Genomic DNA, 25,541 nt, shown 5'->3' on the forward strand with positions numbered 1-25,541 from the left:
GGCACAGAGGCATGGGGACAGCTGGACACAGCCACACGGTGACACAGCCACACGGTGACACAGCTCCTGGGTGACATGCAGCAGCTGTGTCCCTTTCTGTGCCCCCCCCCACCCCCCCCCAATGCATTCAGGAACGTGACAGCACCGTGGTGACACTGCCATGGTGACACCGCCATGGTGACACGGGGACACGGCCATGCTGCGGCTGCTGGTGGGCAGCGCTCACCTCCCGGCAGCCACGGGTTCGGGACCCGGTGTGCACGTCTATGCTCGTTTCAGAGGTACCGCTGGGGACGAGGGGACGCTGTGGGGGCTGTCCCTGCACTGAGGGGTGGCATCAGCCACCTTCGTGTCGCTGTCATGGGATGGGGTGGCACTGAGTGACCTCATGGTCATGGGGTGAGATGGTGGTGGTTGTATGTGGGAATGGCACGTGGGGACATTGCCACCCACACCAACGTCCCCAACCCGTTGTGCTGCCTCCTGTCCCTCCAGGTGTCCCCAGGAGCACCCGGGTGGTGGCAGCAGAATGCAGCCCCACATGGAACGAGGTGAGGTGGCCTGGAGGTGGCCGACAGCAGCATGGGGGCACATGGCCACCCCACCAACCTCTGTTACCCTCATCCACCCCACAGACACTGGCTTGGCCTTTGGCCTCACGTCCCCTGCGCCCCACAGACAGCCTGGCCCTGCGCCTGCAGCTCTGGGGTCAGCCAGACCCACACAGGTGAGTGTCACCCATGGGTGCAGGGTGCCATCCCCATGGTGGCTGCACTCACTGTCCCTATATTTTCAGGCTCCTGGGTGCCACCACGGTGCCTCTGCGCTGCCTGGCAGAGGACCCTGGATTGCCACTTGATCTTGGCCAGCTCCCATTGCGGGACTCCCAGGGACATCCCACGGGGGCCACCATCTCTTTGCGCTGCTCCTATGTCCCCCCCAGGAAGGGGGCAGCAGGGAATGCCACATCCCAGCGGTCAGAAGGAGTGGCACCAGCCCACCATGGACACCCCCCTCGTCCCACCCCAGCGGTGAGGGCTGCCATTGCAATGGCACCGCGCCGCCACCCCAAACCTGCAGCAGGGAAGAAGGAGGATTTCCAGGTAGGGCACCCAAGGGTGAGGTGACACTCAGTGTGATGTCCCTTGTCACTACATTCCCATGTCCTACAGGTGAGGGTCAGGGTCCTCGAGGGCCACCAGCTGCAAGGCAGTGCCATCAAACCGGTGGTGACGGTCCTCATCGGCGAGCAACGCTTCAGGAGCAGGATCCGTGCTGGGAACAACCCCTACTACAATGAGGTGGCCATGGGGACGTGCCCAGGGTGGCCATGGGGACAAGGGCACTCCGCTGTCCCCTCATCCATCTCCACTGCACTCATGGCTTTGCCTGTTTTTAGGTGTTTTCTCATCATTTCCACCTGACGCCCACACAGCTGGCAGCGGTGCCCATCCACATCCAGGTCAGGGCTGATGGCACCACGGGGATGGCGACAGCGTGGTGACCACTGACACTGTCCCCAACCCCACAGGTGCTCAACTCCAGGGCCATCCGCGCCGACGCCATCATTGGTGCCTTCAAGGTGAGGATGACAGCAGGGAAACGGGGTGCAAAAACACACCTTGGCCCATTTCCTCCACCACTGTCCGCTCCCAACAGCTGGATGTCGGCACCATCTACAACGCACCCGGTAAGGAGCCCTGCAGGGTGCTGGGTGTCACCGAGCTGCACAGAGGTGACGTGTGTGTCCCCAATGGGAGCAGGGCGCAGGATGAGTGGGACGTGGCTGAGCCTGCAGCACCCCCGGCACCCCGATGCTGGATGCTGTGGGTACCTGTGCATCAGCGCGGCTGTGCTGCGTGCCGGCGAGTCCGTGTTGGTGAGCACCTTTGAGCATCGTTATGTTCATCAATTAATTAAATAAGAACTGGTATTTATATGTATGGGGGTGTGTATATATATATATATATATATATATATATATATACCTCTTTTAAAGGAGCGGGAGGATGTAGCAGGGAACCAGGAGGTGGAAGCCAATCTCTTGCAGCCTGCGTTGCTTGCCCCATGCATGGCCACGCTCCAGCTCCGTATCTATCATGCTGAGGAGCTGCCCCAGGGTGAGTGCTGGGTGTGAGGGGACGTGGATGACACTCAGGGTCCCCTAACCCTAAGACTAGCCCTAACCCTCGTGCAAACCCTGACTTGAAGCCTAGACCTAACCCAACCCCAATATAACCCTAACATAACTCTAATCCTAGCCTAACCCAACCCTACCCCTAGCCAAAACCTAACCTAACCCTAACTTAACCTAACCCAAACACTCCCTGGCACAGAGGAGCCATCACGTCCGTTCCTTGCTGGCAGCAAGAGGAGCTTCGTGGCAGCAGCTGTGCGTGCCAGCTTTGCGGGCAGGACGGTGGGTGATGATGGGGGCACAGTGGGTGCTGTGACACATGGCAGGGGGTGACAGTGTCCCCCATACAGCTCTGCACTCGAGTGATGCCCCCCGATGCCAAGCCCACATGGAATGAAGTGTTCTTCTTCCCTCTACGGGTGAGGTGCCCCCTGTATGCCCCCAAAGTGAGCACTCCAATAAACCCCCTATTTAAATCCCCTATTAAATCCTTTATTTCCTCCCCCACCCCAATTTTGTCCCCCCCAGCTGCCCCCACTCTGTGATGCTATCGAGCTGTCCATCCTTAGCGGGTAATTGGGGCATCCCTCAATTTGGGGGTCCCTCGGTGCTGCCCCCACCCATCACCCCTTGCTCTCAGGTCCAAAGTGCTGGGCACTGCCGCACTCCACCTCTCCCACATCTCCTCTGCTGGTGCTGAGCTCGAAGGTGAGCGTATTCCCTCCTTGGGGGGGTCCCCAGTTCTCAGCCCCCCCCCTTCCTGAACCCCATGGTTTGCTCTAGGAGGGGTCCCAGGTTTCTTACCCTGCTTTGGACCCAGCTTCCTCCCCTTCTATGGTCCCCGGAGAGATGCTGCCTCCACACCCACTGTGAGTGCAATAGGAGACAGCATGGAGCACCACCTGCAGCCAGGGGGGGACACAACTCCCCCAGCACCCCCCACTCTGTGTTATAGGACACCATGGTGGCATATAGGGGCCGGGTGCTGCTGGAGCTCAGCACCCACCCAGGGGACATTGATGAGCGCCAGCAGGACACCATTGCCCCAGAGGACGTCAGCCGCGCGCAGGTGGGGACACGGTGACGTGTGGTCACTTTTTATCCCAGGGTAGGGGGGGTTATTTGGGTTTTTTGGGGGGGATTTTCTCCTCTTGCAGCGCCTTCTGCCCCCCCGCCACCGCCTGGGGCTCTGCGCTGTGTTCTACTCGGCCACCATGCTGTCCCCCACGTCCGAACCGCTGCGCTTTGAGCTCAGCATCGGCCACCACGGGGACACCGGGGACACCACGGGACACCCCTCTGCCTGTGCCACACCGCAAGGCCACCCCCTCTTTGATGGTGAGCAAAGCAGGGGGACACCCCCTGTCCCTGAGGGGACACCGTTGTGTGCTCATCCCATTGTGCCTGCAGGGAATCGCTACTATTACATGCCCTGGTACAACAGCAAGCCGGTGGTGGCTGTCAGCTCCACGTGGGAGGATGCTGGGCAGCGGTGGGACGGGCAGAACCTGCTGCACAGTGTGGGAGAGAGGCTGGTGAGCAGCCATGGAATGGGGGGACACGGGGATATGGGGACTAATGGATGTGGGCATATGGGAACATGGTGACATGGGGCATGTGTGGATATGGGATTGCAGGGATATGGGGATACGTGGAAGGTTTTGGGTTGAAAAAGACCCTAAAGATGGGCCGTAAAGATGCCCACATGGATGTGGGGATTTGAGGAACGTGGTGCCCTATAGACATGGGGACACATCAATGGTGATGTCCATAGGAGAGAAATGTGGCAATGCTGCGGAACGCCAGGCCAGATGCCCATGGGGACATTGGGAGGAAGCTGCTGCGTGAGCTGGCACGGGACTGCAGGTCAGCATGCAGGGGGAAGGCTGTGGATGCTCTTGTATCATTGACCCCCATTGCTGGAGGTGGGGTGGGAAAGGGAGCCCAGCACCTCGGAGGATGCAATGGGGCATTTTTGGGGGCATAAAGGGGGCACTGGAGGGAGAAAATGGGTCAACTGGGGACAAACATGGGCTGTTTCTGGGAGGTAATGTGGAATTTGGGGTGAAAATTGTGCACAAATAGGAGAAAATAGGAAACTTGGGGGGTGGGAAGAGTGCATTTGTGGGGGCGTTTGAGGGGAAAAGTGCAGTTTGGGGGGGGGATAAAAATGGGTGTTTGGGGTGGGAATATGGGGCAGGCCAGGTGGGTGAGCATCCCCCATGTTCTCTCCCCAGGGCTGCCCTGCCCATGCTGCAGGCCCAGCACCCCAAGACACGGCTGGACGTGGAGCTGCGTGCCGCCCGCCTGCACCTCCTGCAGCTCCTCGCCTCGGCCGCCGCCACCGGGCCTCCACGCCAGGCCTGGGCCGCGCTGCTCCCCGAGGCCGAGGCCTGGCTAGGCCGCGTGGCCGCCCTGCAGGCCGAGGTGTGGGAAAGCCCCATTTGGAGGGGTTTTGTGTCTCCTGGTTGTGTCCCCCCTCCATTTTGTCCCTCTCTATCCCAGCCACAGGCCGGTGTTCCCGACGTGTTGCTGTGGCTGTGGAGAGGTGCCCGCCGCCTGGCCTGTGCCCGCATCCCTGCGCACCGCCTGGCCTGCTCAGCCCATGGCCCTGCGGCCTGCGGGCGGCTCTGCGGGCGGACACACACCCTGATGCTGGGGGTAGGGCAGCAAGCAGCCCCTGGACCCCCCCATATCTCCTCAGTGTCTTTTCCACATCCCCCCATATCCAGTCCATGCCCCCTCCATGTCCTCTCCAAGTCTTCTCCATATATCCATTTTCCCATCTGTGTCCCACCTATGTCACCTCCCCATCCCTTCTATATCTCCTCCACGTCCCCTCCATGTCACCTCCATACCCTCCCCACAGTCCCTTCGTGTCCCCTCCGCATCCTCTCCCCCTCTGTATCCATTCAGCATTCAAACCATGTCACCTCCATGTCCTCTCCCAGTGGTCTCCATATCTCTTTCACATCCCCTGTCACCTCCATGTCAACTCCATACCACCTCCTGTCACCTCTACATCCTCTCCATGTCCTTTCCCCCCTCTATAAGTGCTCCGTGCCCCTCCACATCCCTTCCACAAACACTCCATCCCACCATGTCCCCTCTATGTCCCCTCAACATCCCTCCTGTCCCCTCCACATCTTCTCATGTCCCCTCTGTGTCCCCTCCGTATCTCACATCCCCTTCATCTCCCTCCACATCTCTCCTCTCCCTCCATACCTCCCCCCATCCCCTCTATGTCCCTACCCCCCACATTCCCTTTGTGCCCCACTCATGTCCCCTGTTGTCCCCAGGCCCCAGGACACCTCCATGCCCAGCTCCGTGTCCGGCTGTGGCTGGGACATGTAGCTGAGAGCCAGGAGCTGCCACGTTACCTGGAGGGTCCCCTGCATGTCTATGCTGAGACAGTGAGTGCTGGGCAAGGGACAGTGTGGTGACACCATGATATAGTGACACGGTAACGTGGTGACACCATGATATAGTGGCATGGTGACATGGTGACACCATGATATAGTGACACAGTGATGACATGGCGACATGCCGGCACTGTGATGCTATGACATGGTAACATGGTGATAAGGTGACACGGTGACACCCCATTCCTACAGTATGAGATCCAGATGAAGGTCCTGGGCAAATGGAGCAGGCGGGCTCTCCCGGGTCATCCCAGCTTCTCCGACGTGGCCGGCAGAGCGGGGCTGCCCTGCGAGCGCATCCGAACCCCCCAGGGCTGGTGCTGGGATGGACCCTGGGCTGTGGAACCACCACAGCGGTGAGACCCCAAGGGACACCCCTCCCCATGCGTGGGGACAGCAAGGGGGTGGCAGCTGCTCCTGTCCTCAGGCTGCTGCCGGACCCTGAGGCTGGTGTGGATGAGGTGCTGGAGGAGGTGTATGAGAACCAGAGCCGGCAGCATGGCGGGGAATGGGGACCTGCCAACGTGCCCAGCACTGACGTGGTGAGGAGGGGTGATGTGGGGGTGCAGTGGGATGGCACAGAAACCCCAGAGCTCAGCTCTGCACGCTGCAGACCGGCACGGCGGTGCCCCCCAAGGAGGAGGTGGCTTGTCCCCAAGGCTGGCACATCACTGATGACTGGCGGGTGGAGGTGACAGGGGCCGTGGATGAGGCCGGTGAGTGATGTCCCCATGTGGGTGTGTTGGGTGGGGGTAGGGGGGCGTCAAAGGTGACAATGACAACGTGGGTGATGCAGGATGGGAGTATGGGGTCAGTGTGGCTGCCGGCGACCCCTCACCTGCGTGGCACCCCAAAGAGGAGACGTACCACACACAGCGGCGGCGGCGATGGCTGCGCACCCGGCGTAGGGACAACAGTGCCCAGGGACAGGAGAAGGACATCGATGTGGTGGTGGGGATGGGGTGGCAGATACGAGGGTGGCAGGGGATGGGGTGGTACTTATGAGGGTGGTGGATATGAGGGAGGTAAAGGGGGGGTGGCAAAAATAGAGTGGTGAGACTGGGGGTGACAAGGATGGGGTGGCAGGGTGACCAGAGTGGGGTGGCACAAGTGGGGTGGCAAGGAAGGGGGTGACAGGATGGGGTGGATGGAAAGGGGCAGCAGGGTTGGAACGGCAAGGATGGGGTGGCAGTGACAGCTGTTTGTCCACCAGCCCTGTGCTCTGAGCACCCTTCTGTCCCCACACTTTGCCACTGTCACCTTTGTGCCACCCATCCCCGCAGCACAGCCCTGAAGCTCCGGATAAAGCGTGGGAATACGCATCCCTGTGGGGCGGCCGCTTCCATCCGCAGCGTCGAGCGGGTGATGTGTGCCGGCGGCGCTGCTGGCATCGGCGCATGGTGCCAGAACCACCCTCAGCTGTGGCTGCCATCTTCCTCCTCGAGGGCACAGCGGTACGGATGGGGATGGAGGGAGGGATGGAAAGGGATGGAGGGACAGAGGGATGCAGAGGTGTGGGGATGCAGGGATAGATGGACACAGGGATGGAGGGACATGAGGACAGTGGAGCAGGGGGCCAGGCTGGCTGCCCTACCCCACATCCCAACTTGTAGGACGTGGAGGCAATGCCAGAGAGCAAGCAGACGGCGGCAGTGCCCAAAGGCCGAGGACACTCTCAGCACCCAAAGCCTGTCATCCTCTGCACCTTCCAGCGTGAGCCACAGGGTGATGGGGGAGGATTTTGGGGCCCGGGGGTCACTAACACTAACCCAGGACCCCCTGACATCCCTCCCTCCTCCTGCAGGACCCAGCTCCTTCCAATTGCGCTGTTACCTCTTCCAAGCACTGGAGCTGAAGCCCCACGGCACCAAGACCACAGCAGGTGGGACCCCCCCCCAGCACCCCGACCCCACCAGCAGCACCCTTGGGTGCTGACAGTGGATGCTGCTCCCACAGACCCCGTTGCCCACGTCTCCTTCGTGCACCTCAGCCAAAGCACCCGTGTGCTGCCCGGCACTCTGGACCCAGTTTGGGATCAGGCGCTGCTCTTCCATCGGGTGCCGCTCCATGGGGACCCACGTGGGGTGCGGGAGGAGCCCCCAGCTGTGGTGGTGGAGGTGTTCGACCAGGATGGAGAGGTACATCAGGGGTACCCATGAGTGGAGAGCACCTATAAGCAGTGGGCACCCATGGGTGGGGGCACTCATGCCCTGCCATTGCCTTATAGGGTGCTGGGAGCTTCCTTGGGAGAAGTGTGTGCACCCCAAAAGTGTGGTTGGATGTGGGGCGCTGGAAGCCCCCCCGGCTGCAGAGGTACCCATTGGAGGGGCCGGGGGGTCCAGCCGGGGAACTGCTGGCTGCCTTTGAGCTGCTGCATGAGGCTGAGGTGAGAGGAGGGCAGCAGGGGGCGTGGGGGGGCTCCCTGAGCCTGTGCCCAGCATCCATGTCCCCATCACCCCAATAGGACGGGGCGGTGGCACGACTCAGCACCCCACCATGGAGACAGGGCACCTTCAGCATCCCTTCGGGTATCCGGCCGGTCCTGAGGCTGATGGCACTGGAGGTGATGATGGGGATGTGGGTGACAAGGAGGAGAAGGGGTGGGGAGTGGGATGAGGAGAGGATGGGGACATGGAGAGTGAGATGGGATGGGACGAAATGGGATGGAAGGGAACAGGATTGGGTGGGATGGGATGGAAAGTGAAGGGATAGGACAAGATGGGGACAGGGAAGCTGGGGACAAGGACATGGATAAAGACAGGACAGCAATGAGGACAGGGACAGCAATGGAGGAGGGTTGGGGAGAATGGGGTGAAGATGGGAAGGGGACAAGAGCGGGGATGGAGACTGGGAGGCAATGAAGGTGGAAACGGGGATGGGAAGGACAGGGATGCAATAAAGGATGGAGATGAGTGAGGGATGTGTGTGAATGGATGTGGGCCCTGCAGGTACTGGCGTGGGGGCTGCGGGGGCTCCATGGCCGCTCCGTGCTGCCTGTGCGTGCCCCCAGCCTGGAGGTGCAGTGCGGGGGGCAGGTCCTGCGCATCCCCCCCATCACCAACCTCACCACCAACCCCAATTTCCCCATCAACGCCTTCCTGCTGACACTGGTGAGCTCATGGGGACGGGGAGCAGAGCCCACCCGTGGGTGCTGGCACCCCAGGTTGACCACACGGTTCGGTCCCAGCACCTGCCGCTGGAGGAGGAGTACGTGCCCCCGATCCGGCTGCGGGTGCTGGACACGCAGGGCTTTGGGTACCGGCCCCACGTGGGCCAGGCGTGTGTGCAGGACCTGGCGAGGTTCCGCCGTCAGCCCAATGCAGGGGAGCAGCTGCTCACACCTCGTGTCCCTGTGGCTGGTTCCAACCCTGGTACAACCCTGCCCCATCCCTCATATATCCCTGCTCCATCTCTACCCCATCATCATCCCATTCCTATTCCTACCCGTGTCCCCATCCATCCCTATTCTGTCCCTTATATCCTCCTGTCCTGTCTCTGACCCCTGCCCCCATCCCTGCCCCCATCCCTGCCCCCATCCCTGCCCCCATCCCTGCCCCCATCCCTGCCCCCATCCCTGCCCCCATCCCTGCCCCATCCCTCTGTATGATGCTCACTTTGTATCCCCCCACACACACAGCTGCTGCCTGGGGCAAGATTGCTCAGGTGAGCCCCCCCGTGTCCCCCTACACCTGTCCCCAACCCCAGCAGATCTCCCCACCTCCTGTCCCCAATTGTCCCCTCTGCTCCCAATAGATGCTGCCCAGGGTGACCGCCGAGAAGGGGACAGCAGACAAGGTGGGCACAGGAATTGGGGGCCATCAGGGGCCACCAGGGTCATCCTGCCTCACTCTGCTGCCTCACTCTGCTGCCCACCAGGACATGGAGAGGGAAGAGGAGGATGAGGAAGAGGGCGACTGGTGGAGCAAATTCTACATGGCCATGGGGGACAAGGCAAAGAGCCACCAGGGGACACGCAGGGACAGCCTGAAGGTGAGGGGGACAGCTTGACATGGGGTGGGAAGGATGAAGGTGGGGATGGAGGTAGGGATGGTTGGTGATGAGGATATGGGGATAAAGATGGGATGGAGACACGGTCAGGGATGAGGATTGGGAAGGAAAGTAATGAAGTGGTTGAGATGAGGATGGGGACAGAGATAGGGACTGTGGTGGATACGGGATGGGGACAAGGCTGGGGGTGGGGGGGTGAGGATGAGATGAGGACAAGGACAGGAATGAAGGTGAGGTGGGGGTGGGAACAGCGATGAGGAAGGGGACTGGAAGAGGAGAAGCACCAAAGCAGGGATGGGGACGCCAAGGACAGCGCTGGGGTTGGTGCCAACCCGCTGTGCCCCCAGGTGTACAGCTGTGAGCTGGAGGCCGTGCCAGAATTCGAGGGGCTGCAGGATTTCTGCCAGACCTTCCCCCTCTACCAGCCGGGGGGACAACAAGGGGACGACCCCGTGGGCGAGTTCAAGGTGAGCCCCCCGTGCCCACAGGGACCCCAGACCCAACTCAGGGGCACTTGGGGTGCACGGCCGGGCTGTCTCCCACTCCCAGGGGCTGTTCTGTCTCTACCCCCTACCCGAGGACCCCGGGGTGCCCCCACCACCCCGCCACTTCCAGGAGCTGCCCCCCAGCCAACCCCAGCAGTGCTTGGTGCGTGTCTACATCGTCCGTGCCTTTGACCTGTCCCCTCGTGACCGCAATGGGATGGTAAGGCCGCCCCTGTGTCCCCCCACCCCGTATGTCACCATCTGTCACCCTGACGACCCCCTTTCCTGCTGCCAGTGTGACCCCTATGTTCGTGTCTCACTGGGAGCAAAGACGCTGGGCCAGCGTGACCAGTATGTGCCCAACACCGTGGAGCCAGTTTTTGGCAGGTAGGGCCTCCAGGGGTGCCCTGGGGGTCCTCATTCCCCATATAATTTGCCAGCAGGTCTCTCTTACTGTGTCCCCATTGAAGGGTCCCTGGAGGGTCCCTGAACCACCACGACCCCATCCCTCATGCCAGCAGGTCCCCATGCCACCAGGTGCCCCATTTCCCATACAGTGCCCCTATAACACCACGTCATCATGGCACCAGGTTCCCATTCCTTGTGACAGCAGATCCCCATGCCAGCATTATCCCACTCCCTATGCCACTAAGTCCCCATGCCACCAGCTCCCCATTCCCCATGACAGTAGATCCTATAACACCAAATCCCCATGTCACCAAGACCCCATGTCACCAAGACCCCATCCCTTATGTCACCAAGTCCCCACACCACCAGCTCCCCATTCCCCATAGCAGTAGGTCCCATAACACCAAGTCCCCACACCATGGGGATCCCACTCCCCATAACACCATCTCCCCATCCCCCCCCAGTCCCTCTGCCAGCACATTCCACTCCGGTCAGCTTTAGGGCTGACCCCAAACCCCACTGCCAGGATGTTTGAGATGATGGGCACCGTCCCACTGGAGAAGGACTTGAGGGTCTCATTGCTGGACCACGACCTGCTGCCACCCGACCAGGAGATCGGCAGCACCACCATCGACCTGGAGAACCGGCTGCTGTCCCGATTCCGTGCCCACTGTGGGCTGCCCCGTCTGTACCGCACGTGGGTGACCCCCAGGATGGGGAGGGGGCTCTAAGATTGGGGGTGGGGATGGAGGGATGAGGATAAGGGAGGTGGGGAGGGCAAAGGGGGATGGGGACAAAGAGATGGGGACAAGGAGATAGGGGGGCATAGGAGACATGGGGACAGGGGTATGGGGGCAAGATGGGGAGGGCACAGGGACATGGGGACATGGAGTTGAGGAGGGCCATAGGGATAAGGAGGATGGGGAAAAGGAGGTGGGGAGGGCACAGGGGGATGGGGATGAGGTGTATGGGATGGTGATGGGGCTGGGAATAGGAAATGGGGACAGAGTGAGCAGGGGGATGGGGATGAGGAGATGGGATGGGACGGGAGCAGGGATGGGGACTGGTTGGGTCCAAGGGGATGGGAAGAGGGAACTGGGAACAAGGAGGTGGGGCAGGGTTGGATTAGAGGGCATGTGGGGATGGGCATGGGGAGCTGAGCATGACATAAAGGGGGAGATAAGAGGGGATTGGGTGGGCACAAAGGGCTGGGTGTCACCCACAGCCCCCAACCCCACACTGTGCCCACAGGGCTGGCCCCGGGCGCTGGAGGGACCAGCTGAGCCCCAGCCGGGCATTGGAGCACCTGGCTCACAGCCGGGGGCTGCAGGCACCTGAATTCAACACAGAGGGCACGGCCGTCAGCTTTGGGGGCTCCACTTTCCTGCTGAGCCATTTCGGTGGGTCCAGGGGGAGATGGGGGGAGAGGGAGGAGAAAGATGGGGTCCCTCTATGGGGTGAGGGTTTGGCATTGCAGAGAGTGGCCCCCCCACACATCGACACCCTGGGGTGCCCCGGGAGCGCCTGGCCCTGCATGTGATGCGTGCGTGGAAGCTCGTCCCCGAACACCTGGAGACCAGGACGCTGTACAACAGTGCCCAACCAGGGCTGGAGCAGGTGGGGATGGGGGGACACCAGGGGGTGGGGGGGAAAGAGGAGTGATGAGGATAGGGGCACCCAGAGGGATGATGGAGAGTGCGGGGTGAGGGGGACAAAGGTGAGGGTGGTGGGGACCTCGGGCGGGGGGGGGGATGACAGGGAGGGATGCTGGTTTGGGGACGATTGGGACACCACAACATAAAGCGATGCCCGGGGGTGATGGGGACAGGGGGTCCTAGTGTGATGGGCACCCCATGATGAGGAGGGTGATGGGGACCAAGGGCAGCACATCCAACCCCCGGCACAGGGCAAGCTGCAGATGTGGGTGGACATCTTCCCCTCCAACCTCGGGCCCCCCGGCCCCCCCGTGGACATCAGTCCCCGCAAACCACAGAGGTGAGCGCTCCGCACCGGACAGGGGCAGCCCCCGAGGGGGGTGGGGGGTGATGTCTTTCCCCTCTATCCCCCTCCCCAGCTATGAGCTGCGCTGCGTGGTGTGGAACACACGCGACGTGGAGCCGGGGGACACCAGCGCATCAGGGCAGAGGATGAGCGACATCTACGTCATCGGGTGAGTGTGGGGACCCCGCTGCGTCCCAAAGGCTGGGGGACAAGGTGGGGGGGGTCGAGCCGTGCCCCCCCCTTCCTCCCCATGGTGTGCAGCTGGATGGACGGGCTGGAGGAGCAGAAGCAGAGGACGGACGTGCATTACCGGGCGCTGCAGGGCGACGGCAGCTTCCATTGGCGCTTCGTCTTCCCCTTCCAGTACCTGGTGGCCGAGCAGCGCTGCGTGCTGCCCCACAAGGTGCTGTGCCCCATAGCGGTGGGGGGGGAGGGGGGGGGAAAATGAGGCTTTGTGGGCTGAGCGTGACCCATCTTCCTCCCCTCACTCCGTGCAGGAGCATTTCTGGAGCCTGGATCAGACGGTGCTGAAGGTTCCCCCGAAGCTCATCCTCCAAGTGTGGGACAACGACAAGTTTTCGGCTGATGATTTTTTGGGTGAGGGGCGATTCCTCCCAGCCGAGGACGTCGAGGTGGGACACCCGGAGCTGACGCTTCTCCCTGCAGGAGTCTTGGAGCTGCAGCTCACCCGGCTGCCCCGTCCAGCCCAGCGGCCGCAGGACTGCGCCCTAAAGCCGCACCTGAGCCCTTGGCCGTGGGGGAGGACTCGGGGACCCCCCCATTTCTCCCTGTTCCGGAAGAAGCAGGCGCGGGGTTGGTGGCCCTGCGTGGTGCACAAGGGCGGCACTCAGCGCATGGCGGTACGGCGGGGAAGGGGGGGCAGGGAAACGCAACCCCAACCCCCCCAATATCTACCTGCTGTTCCCCCCTGCAGGGTAAGCTGGAGCTGAGCCTGGAGCTGCTCAATGAGAAAGAAGCAGAAGAGAGACCAGCGGGGAAAGGCCGGGAGGAGCCCAACGCGTACCCAACCCTGCAGCCCCCCGTGTGAGCCCCCCCTGGACCCCAAAGGAAACACAGATGGGGGGAAGGGAGGCAGAGATGGGGCTGACGCGGCTCCGTGTCCCGCAGGCGGCCCGACTCGTCCTTCCTGTGGCTGCGGACTCCGCTGCGTGCCCTGCGATATGCCGTCTGGCAGCGGCACCGCTGCCGCATCACTGCCACCATAGCGCTGCTGCTGCTGCTCCTCCTGCTCCTCAACTTCATCTACTCCGCCCCGGTGAGTGCACAGGACCCCCGTCCCCATCCCCTGCTGCCCACAGAGCCCTGCTGAGCCCCCCCATGTGCCTCCCCCGCAGGGTTACATCGCCATGAAGCTGGTGAACCCGCTGCAGGGGCTGCGCCTCTTCCGTGCTGGGAGCAAACGCTGAGCATCCACAGCAGCGGGAGCCAGCCTGCAGCCAGGGGTGGGATATGGATGGGACACGGAGCTCCGAGGGGATGCCAGGCAGCCACATCATCCCCTGTATTAAATCAGAAGTGAGACGGGTGAGGTGGGGTGCTCTGTGAGCTGTGCCAGCAGGGGGCTGGGGGTGAGGAGGGGGCTGAGGAATGAGGAGGGGGCTGAGGAATGAGGAGGGGGCTGGGGGTGAGGAGGGGGCTGGAGATGAAGAAGGGGCTGGGGATGAGGAGGGGGCTGGGGATGAGGAAGGCAGCAGAGCCACATACACACACACCAACATTTATTCCAAGACATGTCACAGCTGGGAAGAGGTGAAAGCTTTTTCACTCCTGGCTCTCAGGCAAAACAAACAGAGGCCAAACATCACAGAGCAGCCCCCCCCTTCCAGGCTCCATACTAAGAAGCTTCCAGCCACCCCTATCCAAACATCCTGCCCACAAGGCACCGTTCCCCAGGCACTGGGAGCCATCCTGGGCCACAACGCAGCTCCCAGCCCTGCCCCACAGCACCCACCAGCAGAGGGCTGCCATCCAGCTGTGCCCCCTGCGCACCCCATCACCCATGAGAGAGGCCAGCAGGAGCCCAACGCAGTCCCTGGGGCGAAGGTGGTTTGTGCTGCTCCTTCCCATAAGAGAAACACAGCGAGGAGTCACTGACACAAGCAGTCACTGAGGTAGGAAGAAACCAGGACTCCCTGGAAGGCAGCGAGGGCTGCGGCTCTGAGGCCCCCCCCTGTGGTTCAGCTGTTCCTGGGTGGCAAAGCAAAGACATGCAGGCGGTGTGGGGGGTGCGTGGGGGCACAGCATGCCGGACAGGGGCAGAGCTGAGCCCCAGGGCAGCAGCAATAAGGGACCGAGAAGGGAGAGCGGGGTATTAAACCCTGCCTGGGGTTGGGGGGGGGAAACAGCGTGTCCTCAAAGCACCCAAGGCTGGGGGTGAATGGGACGGAGGGGTTGTAGAGAGGCTCGAGGGGGACACGAGGTGCGAAGAAAAAGCAAGAGAGTCTTTAAAGAGGGTCTGAGGTGGGTGATGGAAGCAGCACAAGCTTGGTAAAAAGAGCCCTCCTGGAAACGAAACTGCTGCGAAGGGGTTATTGCAGGAAGCTGGCAAGGAAATCAAGAGCTGGGACCTTCACAACCAAAGAGGTGACCTCCAAAGCGCTGCCCACTGCCTTGTGAGCCACCCAGCAGCTCCCAGAGCCCAGCTCCCAGCAGGGGGACGCAGCAGCTCCACCCCCAGCACAACGTGGGTCCCCTCTGGCACTGGGGGAGTCCTGGAGCCCAGTGACAAACAACAGCCGCCCCCTGCTGTGGCCCTTGGGGTGCTGCCATCAGGCAGCCCATCACACTGCAGCTGTCAGGGGCCAAAATGCATCAATAGAAATGCTTCCGGCTCTGCTCCTGCCACTTGTTGTACACTATGACTCCGATAACGATGGCGAAGACGATGGCCACCAGGGAGAAGAAGACAATTAAGAAGAGAGCCAGCCCGCTCATGGGCTCCAGCGGTGCCTCCACTGCAGGGGAGAGGAACAGCTGTGAGACCTCATTGGCTGCTCAGCAGCTCGTGGTCCTCATCCTGACCAAAGCAATGTGATTTGCAATGGAGCTCAGCTGCTTTGCTGGTGAGATGCCACCCTTTGTGCCCACTTACTTCCTGGCAGCTTGAGGTTGTCCACCACAGGCAGGTAAACCTCCTTGTCCCGACGCTCCTCCTCCGGTGTCCGCTCCACTGTCAGCTGGTACAGCTTCAGAGAGATGATGTCGTGGTTGTCTGCAAGCAGAGCGGATGAACCCTGAGGTGTCACCCACCAAAAAGGGCCCAGACAGAGATGTGAGCAGCGCTGGTGACACTGCGGGATGTCGTCACTCAGGTAACAGCCACACGATGCCGGCTGTCCCCTCCCAGTGGGACAACTCACCTCTCAGGGCAGGTTCTATGCCCTTCCTAAACCTCCAACAGGAACCTTTAAGCTCCTTAAACCAAGAAACAACAGCCCGGGGACTGGGCCATCATCTGACTCAAAAACATTCACCTCCCCCCCCCACCCCAAAAGCAGGGTTAGAATCAGCCTCACATGACCCTATTTCCTTTGCTCGTGACCGAGGTGTTATTAGTGGGACAACAGGAGTGCTCCAGGCCAGCCTGCCAGCTCCCGGGGCATTAGGCAGAGATCTGAGAAAGAAAAGGAACTTTTGTTGGAGCCAAACAATGGGCCCAGACACCAACCAGTGTGTTTTCATAGGGCACAACTCAAATCAGGCTTAAAACCTGCCCAGAGAGGCAGAGCTGGATAACTCCAGGCCTCACAGCAGCCCAAGCAGCGCTGCAAGAGAAGAGGGGGAAGCAGAGAAAGGTGAAGAGCTTCAGCTCCTGCAAAGCACCGCTTCCATCAGCCCACGCAGCACCGCTGCCCTTGGGTTAGGAAATGCAAAGAGCAAACTGCAGCTGCTCTAACAGCACAGACAGCACCTCTGATCTCAGCATCTCCAGAGCAGCGTTTTAACCTCAGCAGTGATCAGGCTCTGCCCATCACTGCAGGTTGAGCCCTGATGGTACAGACCAGGTATTGTACATCACTGCCTGCAGGTCACCGCCAGCCTCATCTGATGGCAGAGGGAGCTGAAGGAAAGCTGCCTGAGCTGCACAGCACACCCAGACCCGGATCTGAGCTCCCCAAGATGAAAAACAAAGTTCCCTCAAGCAGGGAAAGGTCCTCAAGCGCTTTGTAAGCCCCCAGCTGCACCTCCAGGCACCCAAAGCTGCACAAGATCCGCTCAGAGCCACCCAGCAATACCTGAGAGGTCTCCGGTGACAGAGGAGGTCCCAAAGTAGTACCCACGGGGCAGGCGCACGCCTGGCACATCAATACAGTCCCTCCACTCCTGCTTCCCATCAATATCAATCAGCACCTGGAAGCAAAGAGGCTTTGGTAGCACTGGATATCAACACAGCTACCTAAAAAGCCCCCAGCAAGCAGCACTCACCGTCAGCCTCCTCTTGACGTAGCGGATGACCAGGAAGGTGTCGTGGTTGAGGTTGCGCACCATGGCTGTGCAGCCCCCCAGCTCCGTGGGTCTGCCGTCCCGGTCGTGGTCGTAGGTGAGGGAGCCGTTGTTCACCATGGCAGAGATGTAGGGGAAAACACGCTGTGGGAGGAAAAAGATCAACTCAGCTCCCAGCTCTGCCCCAACATCACAGTGCGCCTGTAGGGTCCGGAGATGCTGTCTGAGTTTTGGGTGGCCCCAGTTGGAACCAGGAGCTGAGATCACTGCGGGTCAGTCCCTGCTCAGGGTTATCCTATCACTGTGATCCTATTGACCCCAGGCTCCATCACCCCAGCTATGCGTCCCCCAAAAGCACAATCCCTGGTCAGCCCCTCACCTTGGCTAGTTAGGATAGAAGAGAAAGTTCTCCTGCTTGCTCCCTGCTCACACAGGGATGTCTGCAGCTCCAGCAAGGGAATTCCCTTACCAAGAGGACAAAGTGAGACCAAGCAGCTCGGAAATGGGTAGGTCAGCAAGAGCAAGTACCTGATTTCCTGGGCTGTACCTCCTCTTCTGAGCCTGTGAGTCCAGGGTTATCGCAAAGCAAGAAAGAGCACAGAAGCAAAATGGTCACAGACCAGAGTTTAGCATGAAACTGCAACCTGGGAAACCTCCGTGCACAGCTCAGTGAGGGCTAAAGGCAGAGGTGGGGGGGGGTTCAGCTGCTGGGTACCAAACCTGGGGGCACACAGGTAGGATGCAGCTGGTGGGCTAAAGAAACAGCCACAGCCACGCACATCTGCAGGACCAAAACCACACCAATCCCTGCACAGCACCAGGAACACCACAGGCTTTGGTCAGATCTCATCAAGGCTTTGCTACGAGCACAAAGTCCACCCCAGGCTGGAGGAACCTGCCAATAATGTTTGAACAAAGCTGGTGGTTGCTCAAGGTTTGTGCAGCAGCTGCAAGGTCAGGCATAGCAGCAGTGCCCGTGTATCCTATGGGGTCCGCAGAGAGGAATGAGGGCAGCTGTTAGCAGCTGTGGGGGTTAAAACAGCATCTGTGTGGTAGGAGAAATTGCAAAGGAGCGACAACAATAGCAGGGATGGGGAGGTCAGGTTTAACACCAAAGAGCCCCAAACAAAAAGCAGACACAGCAGGAGCACAAAGGTCTTGAGACAGAGCAGCGCAGTGCAGCATGCTGTGCCCCCTCCAGAAAGCAGCCCCAGCACACACAGCTCTATGAAGCCTGTACGTGCTTCCCCCCAGCTGCTGCTGGCCTGCAGCCTTCCAAAAGCACGGCAGCCCACCACACAGTGGTGCTGACCCTTTTGTTTTCTCCTGCTTTTTCTGGCTGAAGTTGACAACAAATCTGCTCACTGATTGCCTCGCGAGAAAGAAACCAACCACGCAGAGAGGAGAAGAAGGCAAGGCAAGCTGAGTGATCCCTGCTGGCAGCCAATTGGCCTCCAGTTTCAGATCCAAAAAGCTCACACCTCGCTGGCTGCAAGTTGAGCTCGGTGCCGAGCTGCCCATTGTGCACATCACCCCCCATCTCACCTCCTGCTGCTTCTCCTCGTTGGGGTAGGTGTCCACAAACACCCCCAGGCCCAGGAAGTTATCCTTGCTTCCAAAGACAGGCCCTGCAGGGAAAGACAGCCAGCATGAAGGACAGCAGGGAGACAAAGGCCCTGCAGGTCCCTAGTGGGATCCAAAGGAGAACACAGAGCAGGAGCCGCTCTGACAGCTACGTGTCCCCAAAGAGGTGACCCCAACAGCCCTCCCTGCAGGCAGGACCTTCCTCCAGCAGCTTTTACCTTGCTGCATGCGGTCTTTGGTGTACCAGATGGCAAAGCCATCGCCGTTCAGGTTCTTCTTGCCTTGCCCGTGGATTTTGAAGTGCACCTGCATCTCCCAGTCGCGGAGGTAACACGGCTGTGAGGAGGAACGAGCCCTCAATCCCCAAAGCTCTTCTTTTCAACCCATTTCTCCAACCCCATCCCGACTCCGCGCACCTCAAGCCTCCCCAGCGCAGCCCACGTTCCCTGACACCACTCAGGGCTCCATTTTACCCCTAAATCCCCACATCCCAGTGCTGCCCCACACCCCAACTTTCCAGCTCTGAACCCAGCCCAGATCCACTCCAATACCTGACCCTATTTCTCTACCTCCCCCCCCCAAAGTGCAGACACCCACATCCCTGCCACCCCCTCCATACCCCACGACCCCCCCTGTATCCCACGACCCCCACTACATCCCACGACCCCCCCCCATGTATCCCACGACCCCCCCATACCCCACGAGCCCCCTATACCCCACGAGCCCCTCTATATCCCACGAGCTCCCCATACCCCACGACCCCCCCTATATCCCACGACCCCCCCCTATATCCCACGACCCCCCCGTACCCCACGACCCCCCCTACACCCCACGACCCCCCCTATACCCCACGACCCCCCCTATATCCCACGACCCCCCCTACACCCCACGACCTCCACTATACCCCACGACCCCCCAACCCCTCATTTAACCCCTTTCTCCCCCCCATCCCCCCCATCCCATCCCATCTCCCCCCATACCCCCCACCCTCCCTCCCCCCCCATCGCTCACCACGCGGTTCCACACGGCTCCCCACTTGCTCTGCACGTCGGGCGTGAGGCGGATGTACTGCGCCATCACTATGGCGTTGCCCTGCAGCTCCCACAGCCCCGCGCTGGCCGACCCCACTCCTGTCGGGCCCACACCGGCGGTCGGTACCGAACCTCGAGGCACCGACCCGGGGCTACCGGCTGCCCTCCCCCCCCCCGCTCCCCTCCTCACCCTGGTACGGTTTGGACAGCGAATGTTCCCTCTTCAGGTGCTCCTCCATCTGCTCGGCCCGCGGCCCGCCCAGCCCCAGCGCCACGGCCAGCAGCGCCAGCCCGGCCCGCCACCGGCCCGCCGCCATCTTGCCTCCTCCTCCCCCCCCCAACCCCGCGAGCCCATTGGTCAGCCCGCTCGGCCCGCCTCCCAGTCCCGCGAGGCCATTGGTCGGCTCGCTGCACCGCCGCGCGATACCGACGGGCGGTTCGCTGCACGGCGCGTCTGTCAGGTGGGGGCTCCAATTAAAAGACACTTCCGGCTCCTTTTAACACCGCCCCGCCCCCTGGTGGGCGTGGAAAACCGGAGGGGGCGTGGCTTCTCCCGGCGGGAAGGGGGCGTGGCCTGGCGGCGGCGGCCGCGAGCCACCAACATGGCGGCGGGCGGCGGGCGGCGGCGCGGCGGTACCGGCAGCGTTGGGACCAGCCGCGGTTCGGCAGCGTCGCCGCCTCCGCTCCTCCCCCCCCTCCTCCTGCTCCTCGCCCTCCCCGGCGGCAGCGCGGTGGGCGGCGGGGACAGCGTGATCCTGGGCATGAGGCTGGAGGAGAGCACCAAACCGGCGGCCCCCACGCGAGGCCCGATCCGCGTGACGGAGGGCAGCGAGCTGCTGCTCCGCCTCTACGGCTTAGGGCTGGGACCGGGCACCGGGCAGCGAGTGGCCTTCGCGGAGCTGCGCCCGGCCGGTAACGACTCCACGGCCAACGGGACGTGCCCGGAGCGCTCGCAGGACCTGGTGGTGCAGGGCCTGGTGGGCTCCGAACCCGCGGGGGGCGAACCGGGGGGATCCGAGGACACGTCGGCGTTGCTCCGGGTTCGGGTACAACCCCTACGGAAGGACGAACAGGCCAAGACGTACGTGCTGTGCACGCAGCGCCGGCCCGGCCTGCCTTGGCTGCCGCACCGAGGAGCCGACGGGCGCATCGTGGTGGTGGAGGAGAAGAAATCCTTGTTGCCCCTTTGGCTGCAGGTGATTCTGATCGTGGGGCTGTTGGTCCTGTCGGGGATTTTCAGCGGGCTCAATTTGGGTTTGATGGCGTTGGACCCCATGGAGCTGCGCATCGTGCAGAACTGCGGCACCGAGAAAGAGAAACGCTACGCCAGGAAGATCGAACCCATCCGAAGGAAAGGGAACTACCTGCTGTGCTCGTTGCTCTTGGGCAACGTGTTGGTCAACACCACCCTCACCATCCTCCTGGACGACCTCATCGGCTCCGGCATCGGCGCCGTGGTGACGTCCACCATCGGCATCGTCATCTTCGGGGAGATCGTGCCCCAGGCGCTTTGCTCGCGGCACGGCCTGGCCGTGGGAGCCAACACCATCGTGGTCACCAAGTTCTTCATGCTGGTGACGTTTCCCCTCTCGTATCCCATCAGCAAGTTGTTGGATTTCATCCTGGGCCAGGAGATCGGCACCGTGTACAACAGGGAGAAGCTGGTGGAGATGCTGAAGGTGACGGAGCCTTATAACGACTTGGTGAGGGAGGAGCTCAACATGATCCAAGGGGCTCTGGAGCTGCGCACCAAAACGGTGGAGGATGTGATGACCCCCCTGCAGAACTGCTTCATGATCAACAGCGACGCCATCCTGGACTTCAACACCATGTCGGAGATCATGGAGAGCGGCTTCACCCGCATCCCCGTCTACGAGGAGGAGCGTTCCAACATCATGGACATCCTCTACGTCAAGGACTTGGCCTTCGTCGACCCCGACGACTGCACCCCCCTCAAGACCATCACCAAGTTCTACAACCACCCCGTGCACGTTGTGTTCCACGACACCAAGCTGGACGCCATGCTGGAGGAGTTCAAGAAGGGTGAGAGGAGCTGGGGGGGGCTCTGCTTTTCCCTCGGCCAAACTCGGGCTGCATGGCTGGTATGGGACCCTATGGGGCTCTATGGGGCTCTATGGGGATGGGGGGTGGCTCTGTTACCCTATAGGCAGCATTGAGGTGGCAGAGCTGTCCCACCCTCAGCTCGGCTCTCACCCTGGAAGCACTGGGAGGGTGTTTACGTGCTCTTTGGTTTTAATTACTTGCCCTGGAGGCCCTTGAAATGCTGCTGGGGAGTTGCACGGCTCCCTGACTCGCTTTGGCTCCCTCCTCCAGGCTCTGCTGGCTTCCCACTGGCCCCACAAGCCCCCAGGTTGTGCTGGGGGGCTGTGAACCAGCCTGGGACCCCACTGTGCCCGGTGACCCCGCTGCTTCCCAGCTCCCGTTAAGCTCCCGGCTGCATCCTGCTGCCAATGGGGACGTTTAGGGCTACGGGGCCTGTGCTTCGTGCTGGGATTTAGGGGATCCGGCACTTCCTCCTGCAGCTTGGGGCAGGATTTAGCAGATCAGGCTGATCCTTCAGGGTAAGAGCCTGCAGGCTTTGCTCAGTCCCTGCCTCCCCTCCATGCTCACGTTCTCCTGCACCCCAAGATATTATCACACTCGATGGCAGCTCAGCTCCCCCCCTTTCCCAGCACCCAAGCAGAGGGAGCAGGGCTGCGTTCTGCCATCCCATTGCTGGAGCTGGAGCCGGCCCAGCTGCTGGTGCTGCCTTTCCCTCCTATGAATCCTCATTAAAGGATTTGATCACAAAGCCTCGATGGCCGGCGCTGCCGTTTGCTGCTGGGTCACAAATGGGGACTTGGCACCGCATTCCCTGCCCATCCCCATCGTCTGCTGCTCTTGGTGTGAGCACAGGGCACGGATGTGGTGCTTCACTTTTGCTTGGTCCCCAAACCCTGCGTTGCAGAAGGGGACGATCCAGCTTCCACCTGGATTCAGCGCTGGGCTTTTGGGGTTCATGGGGCCTCAATGGGGTGGGTGGGATCTCTGCCCTTTGCTCCCATCCACCCATAGGGAGGAACAGCGCGGTGACTCAGCGGGGCTGCTCCTATGTGGGTGCAGGTGACACGAGCCGGGTCCTTGCAGCTCCCATCCCCTTTGGCTGCATCCCTCTGGCCGAGCCCTTCCCTCGTCCTGCGGGCACCTCTGCCCTTGATTGCTGTCATTAAAGCAGGAGCGCCCAGCCCAGGGCTGGTTCAGCTCGTAACATCCTTATTGTCCCTGTGCAGGGAGTGTGGTAGGGCTGAGCACACGCTGTGTGCACGCACTGGAGCGTGTCTGTCTGACGTCCGCCCTGTCTGTCTGCAGGGAAGTCCCACCTGGCCATAGTGCAGAAGGTGAACAACGAGGGCGAGGGGGATCCCTTCTACGAGGTGCTGGGGCTGGTGACGCTGGAGGACGTCATCGAGGAGATCATCAAGTCGGAGATCCTGGACGAGTCGGATGCGTTTGGTAGGTGTGAGGGGTTCAGCCCCGCGTCCCCTTAATGTGAGAGCCGGGTGCCACCTGCTGCCCTGTCACTCCAATAGCAGCCGATGAGAACCGCAGCAAGAAGAGGACGGGCAACCAGAAAGGCAAGAGGGATTTCTCAGCCTTCAAGGACCCCGTCAATGAGCAGAAGGTGAAGGTCTCCCCGCAGCTGCTGCTGGCTGCTCACCGCTTCCTCTCCACGGGTGAGTTTTGGTTCCTGGAGCCATAAGGGTTCTGTTCTCGTTGCTCTATAGCTGAGAAATCAGGGAGGTTTTGTTGTTCCCTGCACTGCTGTTATCCTGCTTGATGACAGGGGGGGGCCCTGCTTGGCCCTGTGTCCTCGCAGAAGGGGAATGTGGGGACAGTGGCCTCGTCCTGCCAGGAGGATCCATGGGATGTGGAAGTGCCATAGAAGGAGCATGGGAGACCTGGGGGTGTGGGGCTGTGACCGTGACACCCCGCTCTCCCCATCTGTCCTTAAGAATGAGGCTTAGCTTTGCCCAGCAGGAAGGTCCTGCCCACATGCTGACCCTGCAGGCAGAGCTGGGGACCTGAATGATCCCCTATGAGGCTGCAGGAGGTGCCGGACCCGGCCCACAGCTCTGAGCCCGTCCTGTCTCGCTCTCAGAGGTGACGCTCTTCACACCCAACTTCATCTCCGAGAAGATCCTGCTCCGGCTGCTCAAATACTCGGACGTCATCCAGGAGCTGAAGTTCGACGAGGAGAACAAGAAATCCCCGCATCACTTCCTCTACACCAAGAACAAGGCGGCCGACTACTTCATCCTCATCCTGCAGGTACCGATGGGCGGCAGCGTCCCTTGGGTCCCATCAGTGTGACACCCATCACCAAATGGGGTCAGCTCCTTCCACCCACCCCAATGCTGCAGGATGGAGCCTGATGTTGTGTTTCCATTGCAGGGCAAGGTGGAGGTGGAGGCTGGCAAGGAGTGCATGAAGTTTGAAGCAGGAGCCTTCTCCTACTATGGGGTGATGGCCATCAGCCCGCCTCCTGTATCGGGTGAGCACCGCAGGGCTCCATCCTGCTCTCTTCCCCTTATCCAACTGGGAGCAGCAAAGGGACCCGAGCAGCCCCTCATACGTTGCTGATCCCATCCCCATCCCACAGAGACCCGCTCCCCATCCCACGTCAGCGGCCTCAACCGCTCGGCCTCGCTTTGCCACGAACGCTCCGACTCCATTTCATCCCCCGTCGGCGGCAGCAACAACCAGCTCAGCTCCGTGGCTCCATACGTGGCCGACTTCAGTGTCCGCGCGCTCAGCGACCTGCAGTTCGTTAAGGTGAGGCCTTATGGGGCCGCCATGTTGGGATGGCCGCCATGTTGGGTCGCCCGCCATGTTGGGACGGCCGCCATGTTGGGACAGCAGCCATGTTGGGATGGACGCCATGTTGGGACGGCCGCCATGTTGGGATGCCCGCCATGTTGGAATGCCCGCCATGTTGGGACGGCCGCCATGTTGGGACATCCGCCATGTTGGGCAGCCCGCCATGTTGGGACATTCGCCATGTTGGGTCGCCCGCCATGTCGGAATGGCCGCCATGTTGGGACAGCCGCCATGTTGTGCTGCCCGCCATGTTGGGCCGCCCGCCATGTTGTGCTGACACACACACCTGATGATGGCTTTGCTTTGGCTCAGATCACGCGGCAGGAATACCAGAACGGCCTGACCACGTCCCGCATGGACAGTTGTCCCCAATCCCCGGACAGCGGAGCTCCCAAACCCGACGTGCCGGAGAAAACGGAGCCGGCGGATGAAACCACCAGCCTGTTGAATGAGAGGAACTGCCTGTGCCGCCGCAGCACCCACGGCCCCATCGAGAACTCCATCTGAGCCTCCCGCGGGACGGGGACGCGCTGGGAGCCGCGGGGATGCGCTCCGCATACGGTTCCGATAGGAGCGGCCATGATGGAGGGAACCGCCATGATGGAGGGAACCGCCATGATGGAGGGAACGGCCATGATGGCGGAGGGGCGGCCCGGTGCTGCTGCTGGGGCCGGCAGGACGCGGAGCCGGAGGGTCCCCCCGTGTGGCTGAAGCCTCCGCTCGGTGCAGCTCAGGGAGTTCAGGTCCCGCAGGCCGGGCCTCCTCCTGCATAAAGGCCCACCCGCCGCCGCCATCTTTCCTTCCCCCTTCCCCCCCCCCCCAAACCCCCATTTCCACCTCCCCAGCCGCCCCCTCCCCACTATGGATGATGGAAGCGGAGGAGGACGGGGGTGTCGATGTGACTCAGGGAGTGCCGCAGCCCCGGGGTGGGGGCTCGGGGGGGCACACAGCTAGCGACCAAAGGACGGCGGGGGGGGGGCAGCCCCCTCCATAGGGGGGTACCTCCCAAAGCGGGACCCCCCCCCCCCCCATCACTGCTCCCCACCCTCACAAAGCACAATCCCCCGCTGACCGCCGCCATTAAGTTATTGGGGGGGGGGATGGGGGGGGGGGGGGGGGATTA

At 61.6% G+C, this 25,541-nt stretch overlaps 4 protein-coding genes across 6 annotated transcripts; 3 read left to right on the top strand and 1 right to left on the bottom strand.

Moving 5' to 3' along the window:
• Nucleotides 1-1,049: 1,049 nt before the first annotated feature.
• LOC140262551 (myoferlin-like) lies at nucleotides 1,050-1,893 on the top strand. Its single transcript, XM_072356938.1, has 5 exons — nucleotides 1,050-1,103; nucleotides 1,173-1,301; nucleotides 1,400-1,462; nucleotides 1,532-1,582; nucleotides 1,660-1,893. The coding sequence occupies exons 1-5, from the start codon at nucleotides 1,050-1,052 to the stop codon at nucleotides 1,891-1,893; spliced, it is 531 nt and encodes a 176-aa protein (XP_072213039.1).
• A 609-nt stretch (nucleotides 1,894-2,502) lies between these two features.
• Nucleotides 2,503-13,888, top strand: LOC140262552 (myoferlin-like). The gene is made up of 36 exons (XM_072356939.1): nucleotides 2,503-2,556; nucleotides 3,093-3,206; nucleotides 3,295-3,475; nucleotides 3,548-3,672; nucleotides 3,912-4,003; nucleotides 4,375-4,564; nucleotides 4,643-4,798; nucleotides 5,437-5,550; nucleotides 5,752-5,915; nucleotides 5,987-6,101; nucleotides 6,173-6,275; nucleotides 6,356-6,510; nucleotides 6,843-7,013; nucleotides 7,173-7,272; nucleotides 7,364-7,441; nucleotides 7,516-7,697; nucleotides 7,787-7,945; nucleotides 8,024-8,122; nucleotides 8,508-8,669; nucleotides 8,747-8,930; nucleotides 9,197-9,222; nucleotides 9,313-9,549; nucleotides 9,915-10,034; nucleotides 10,117-10,272; nucleotides 10,348-10,439; nucleotides 10,987-11,157; nucleotides 11,712-11,860; nucleotides 11,938-12,077; nucleotides 12,367-12,455; nucleotides 12,535-12,630; nucleotides 12,723-12,864; nucleotides 12,959-13,058; nucleotides 13,128-13,321; nucleotides 13,396-13,505; nucleotides 13,590-13,737; nucleotides 13,817-13,888. The coding sequence occupies exons 1-36, from the start codon at nucleotides 2,503-2,505 to the stop codon at nucleotides 13,886-13,888; spliced, it is 4,740 nt and encodes a 1,579-aa protein (XP_072213040.1).
• A 291-nt stretch (nucleotides 13,889-14,179) lies between these two features.
• Nucleotides 14,180-19,870, bottom strand: LMAN2L (lectin, mannose binding 2 like). 2 transcript variants are annotated; one of them, XM_072357202.1, is made up of 9 exons: nucleotides 19,731-19,870; nucleotides 19,521-19,639; nucleotides 18,728-18,845; nucleotides 18,471-18,553; nucleotides 17,454-17,486; nucleotides 16,908-17,069; nucleotides 16,718-16,832; nucleotides 15,574-15,693; nucleotides 14,180-15,436 (listed from the first exon to the last, which is right to left on the bottom strand). In XM_072357202.1, exons 1-9 carry the CDS (start codon nucleotides 19,855-19,857, stop codon nucleotides 15,294-15,296), a joined length of 1,020 nt encoding a protein of 339 aa, XP_072213303.1. In that variant the 5' UTR covers nucleotides 19,858-19,870; the 3' UTR covers nucleotides 14,180-15,293. The 2 variants fall into 2 exon arrangements, with proteins under 2 accessions (XP_072213303.1, XP_072213304.1); XM_072357203.1 differs by lacking the exon at nucleotides 17,454-17,486.
• A 221-nt stretch (nucleotides 19,871-20,091) lies between these two features.
• Nucleotides 20,092-25,482, top strand: CNNM4 (cyclin and CBS domain divalent metal cation transport mediator 4). Of its 2 annotated transcripts, none has more exons than XM_072357049.1 (7): nucleotides 20,092-21,583; nucleotides 22,910-23,053; nucleotides 23,134-23,274; nucleotides 23,700-23,869; nucleotides 23,993-24,092; nucleotides 24,201-24,373; nucleotides 24,731-25,482. In XM_072357049.1, exons 1-7 carry the CDS (start codon nucleotides 20,143-20,145, stop codon nucleotides 24,923-24,925), a joined length of 2,364 nt encoding a protein of 787 aa, XP_072213150.1. In that variant the 5' UTR covers nucleotides 20,092-20,142; the 3' UTR covers nucleotides 24,926-25,482. The 2 variants fall into 2 exon arrangements, with proteins under 2 accessions (XP_072213150.1, XP_072213149.1); XM_072357048.1 differs by having other exon boundaries at nucleotides 23,131-23,274; nucleotides 24,731-25,478.
• Nucleotides 25,483-25,541: the final 59 nt, after the last annotated feature.

The sequence above is a fragment of the Excalfactoria chinensis genome, chromosome 25 (genome assembly GCF_039878825.1).
Source record: "Excalfactoria chinensis isolate bCotChi1 chromosome 25, bCotChi1.hap2, whole genome shotgun sequence".
In the NCBI taxonomy this organism is placed as follows: Eukaryota; Metazoa; Chordata; class Aves; order Galliformes; family Phasianidae; genus Excalfactoria; species Excalfactoria chinensis.

Excerpts from the sequence above, each read along its gene's own strand:
- LOC140262551 (XM_072356938.1), top strand. The coding sequence starts at position 1,050 with ATGGCACCGCGCCGCCACCCCAAACCTGCAGCAGGGAAGAAGGAGGAT. Across the intron at positions 1,302-1,399 it reads ACAACCCCTACTACAATGAG|GTGTTTTCTCATCATTTCCA; the intron begins GTGGCCATGGGG and ends GCCTGTTTTTAG. Across the intron at positions 1,463-1,531 it reads CGGTGCCCATCCACATCCAG|GTGCTCAACTCCAGGGCCAT; the intron begins GTCAGGGCTGAT and ends CCAACCCCACAG.
- LMAN2L (XM_072357202.1), bottom strand. The coding sequence starts at position 19,857 with ATGGCGGCGGGCCGGTGGCGGGCCGGGCTGGCGCTGCTGGCCGTGGCG. Across the intron at positions 18,846-19,520 it reads GAGCCGTGTGGAACCGCGTG|CCGTGTTACCTCCGCGACTG; the intron begins GTGAGCGATGGG and ends TCCTCCTCACAG. Across the intron at positions 17,070-17,453 it reads GGTACAGCCCAGGAAATCAG|CGTGTTTTCCCCTACATCTC; the intron begins GTACTTGCTCTT and ends TTCCTCCCACAG.
- LOC140262552 (XM_072356939.1), top strand. The coding sequence starts at position 2,503 with ATGCCCCCCGATGCCAAGCCCACATGGAATGAAGTGTTCTTCTTCCCT. Across the intron at positions 4,799-5,436 it reads CACACACCCTGATGCTGGGG|GCCCCAGGACACCTCCATGC; the intron begins GTAGGGCAGCAA and ends TGTTGTCCCCAG. Across the intron at positions 8,931-9,196 it reads TGTGGCTGGTTCCAACCCTG|CTGCTGCCTGGGGCAAGATT; the intron begins GTACAACCCTGC and ends CCACACACACAG.
- CNNM4 (XM_072357048.1), top strand. The coding sequence starts at position 20,143 with ATGGCGGCGGGCGGCGGGCGGCGGCGCGGCGGTACCGGCAGCGTTGGG. Across the intron at positions 23,275-23,699 it reads TCACCGCTTCCTCTCCACGG|AGGTGACGCTCTTCACACCC; the intron begins GTGAGTTTTGGT and ends TCTCGCTCTCAG. Across the intron at positions 23,870-23,992 it reads ACTTCATCCTCATCCTGCAG|GGCAAGGTGGAGGTGGAGGC; the intron begins GTACCGATGGGC and ends TTTCCATTGCAG.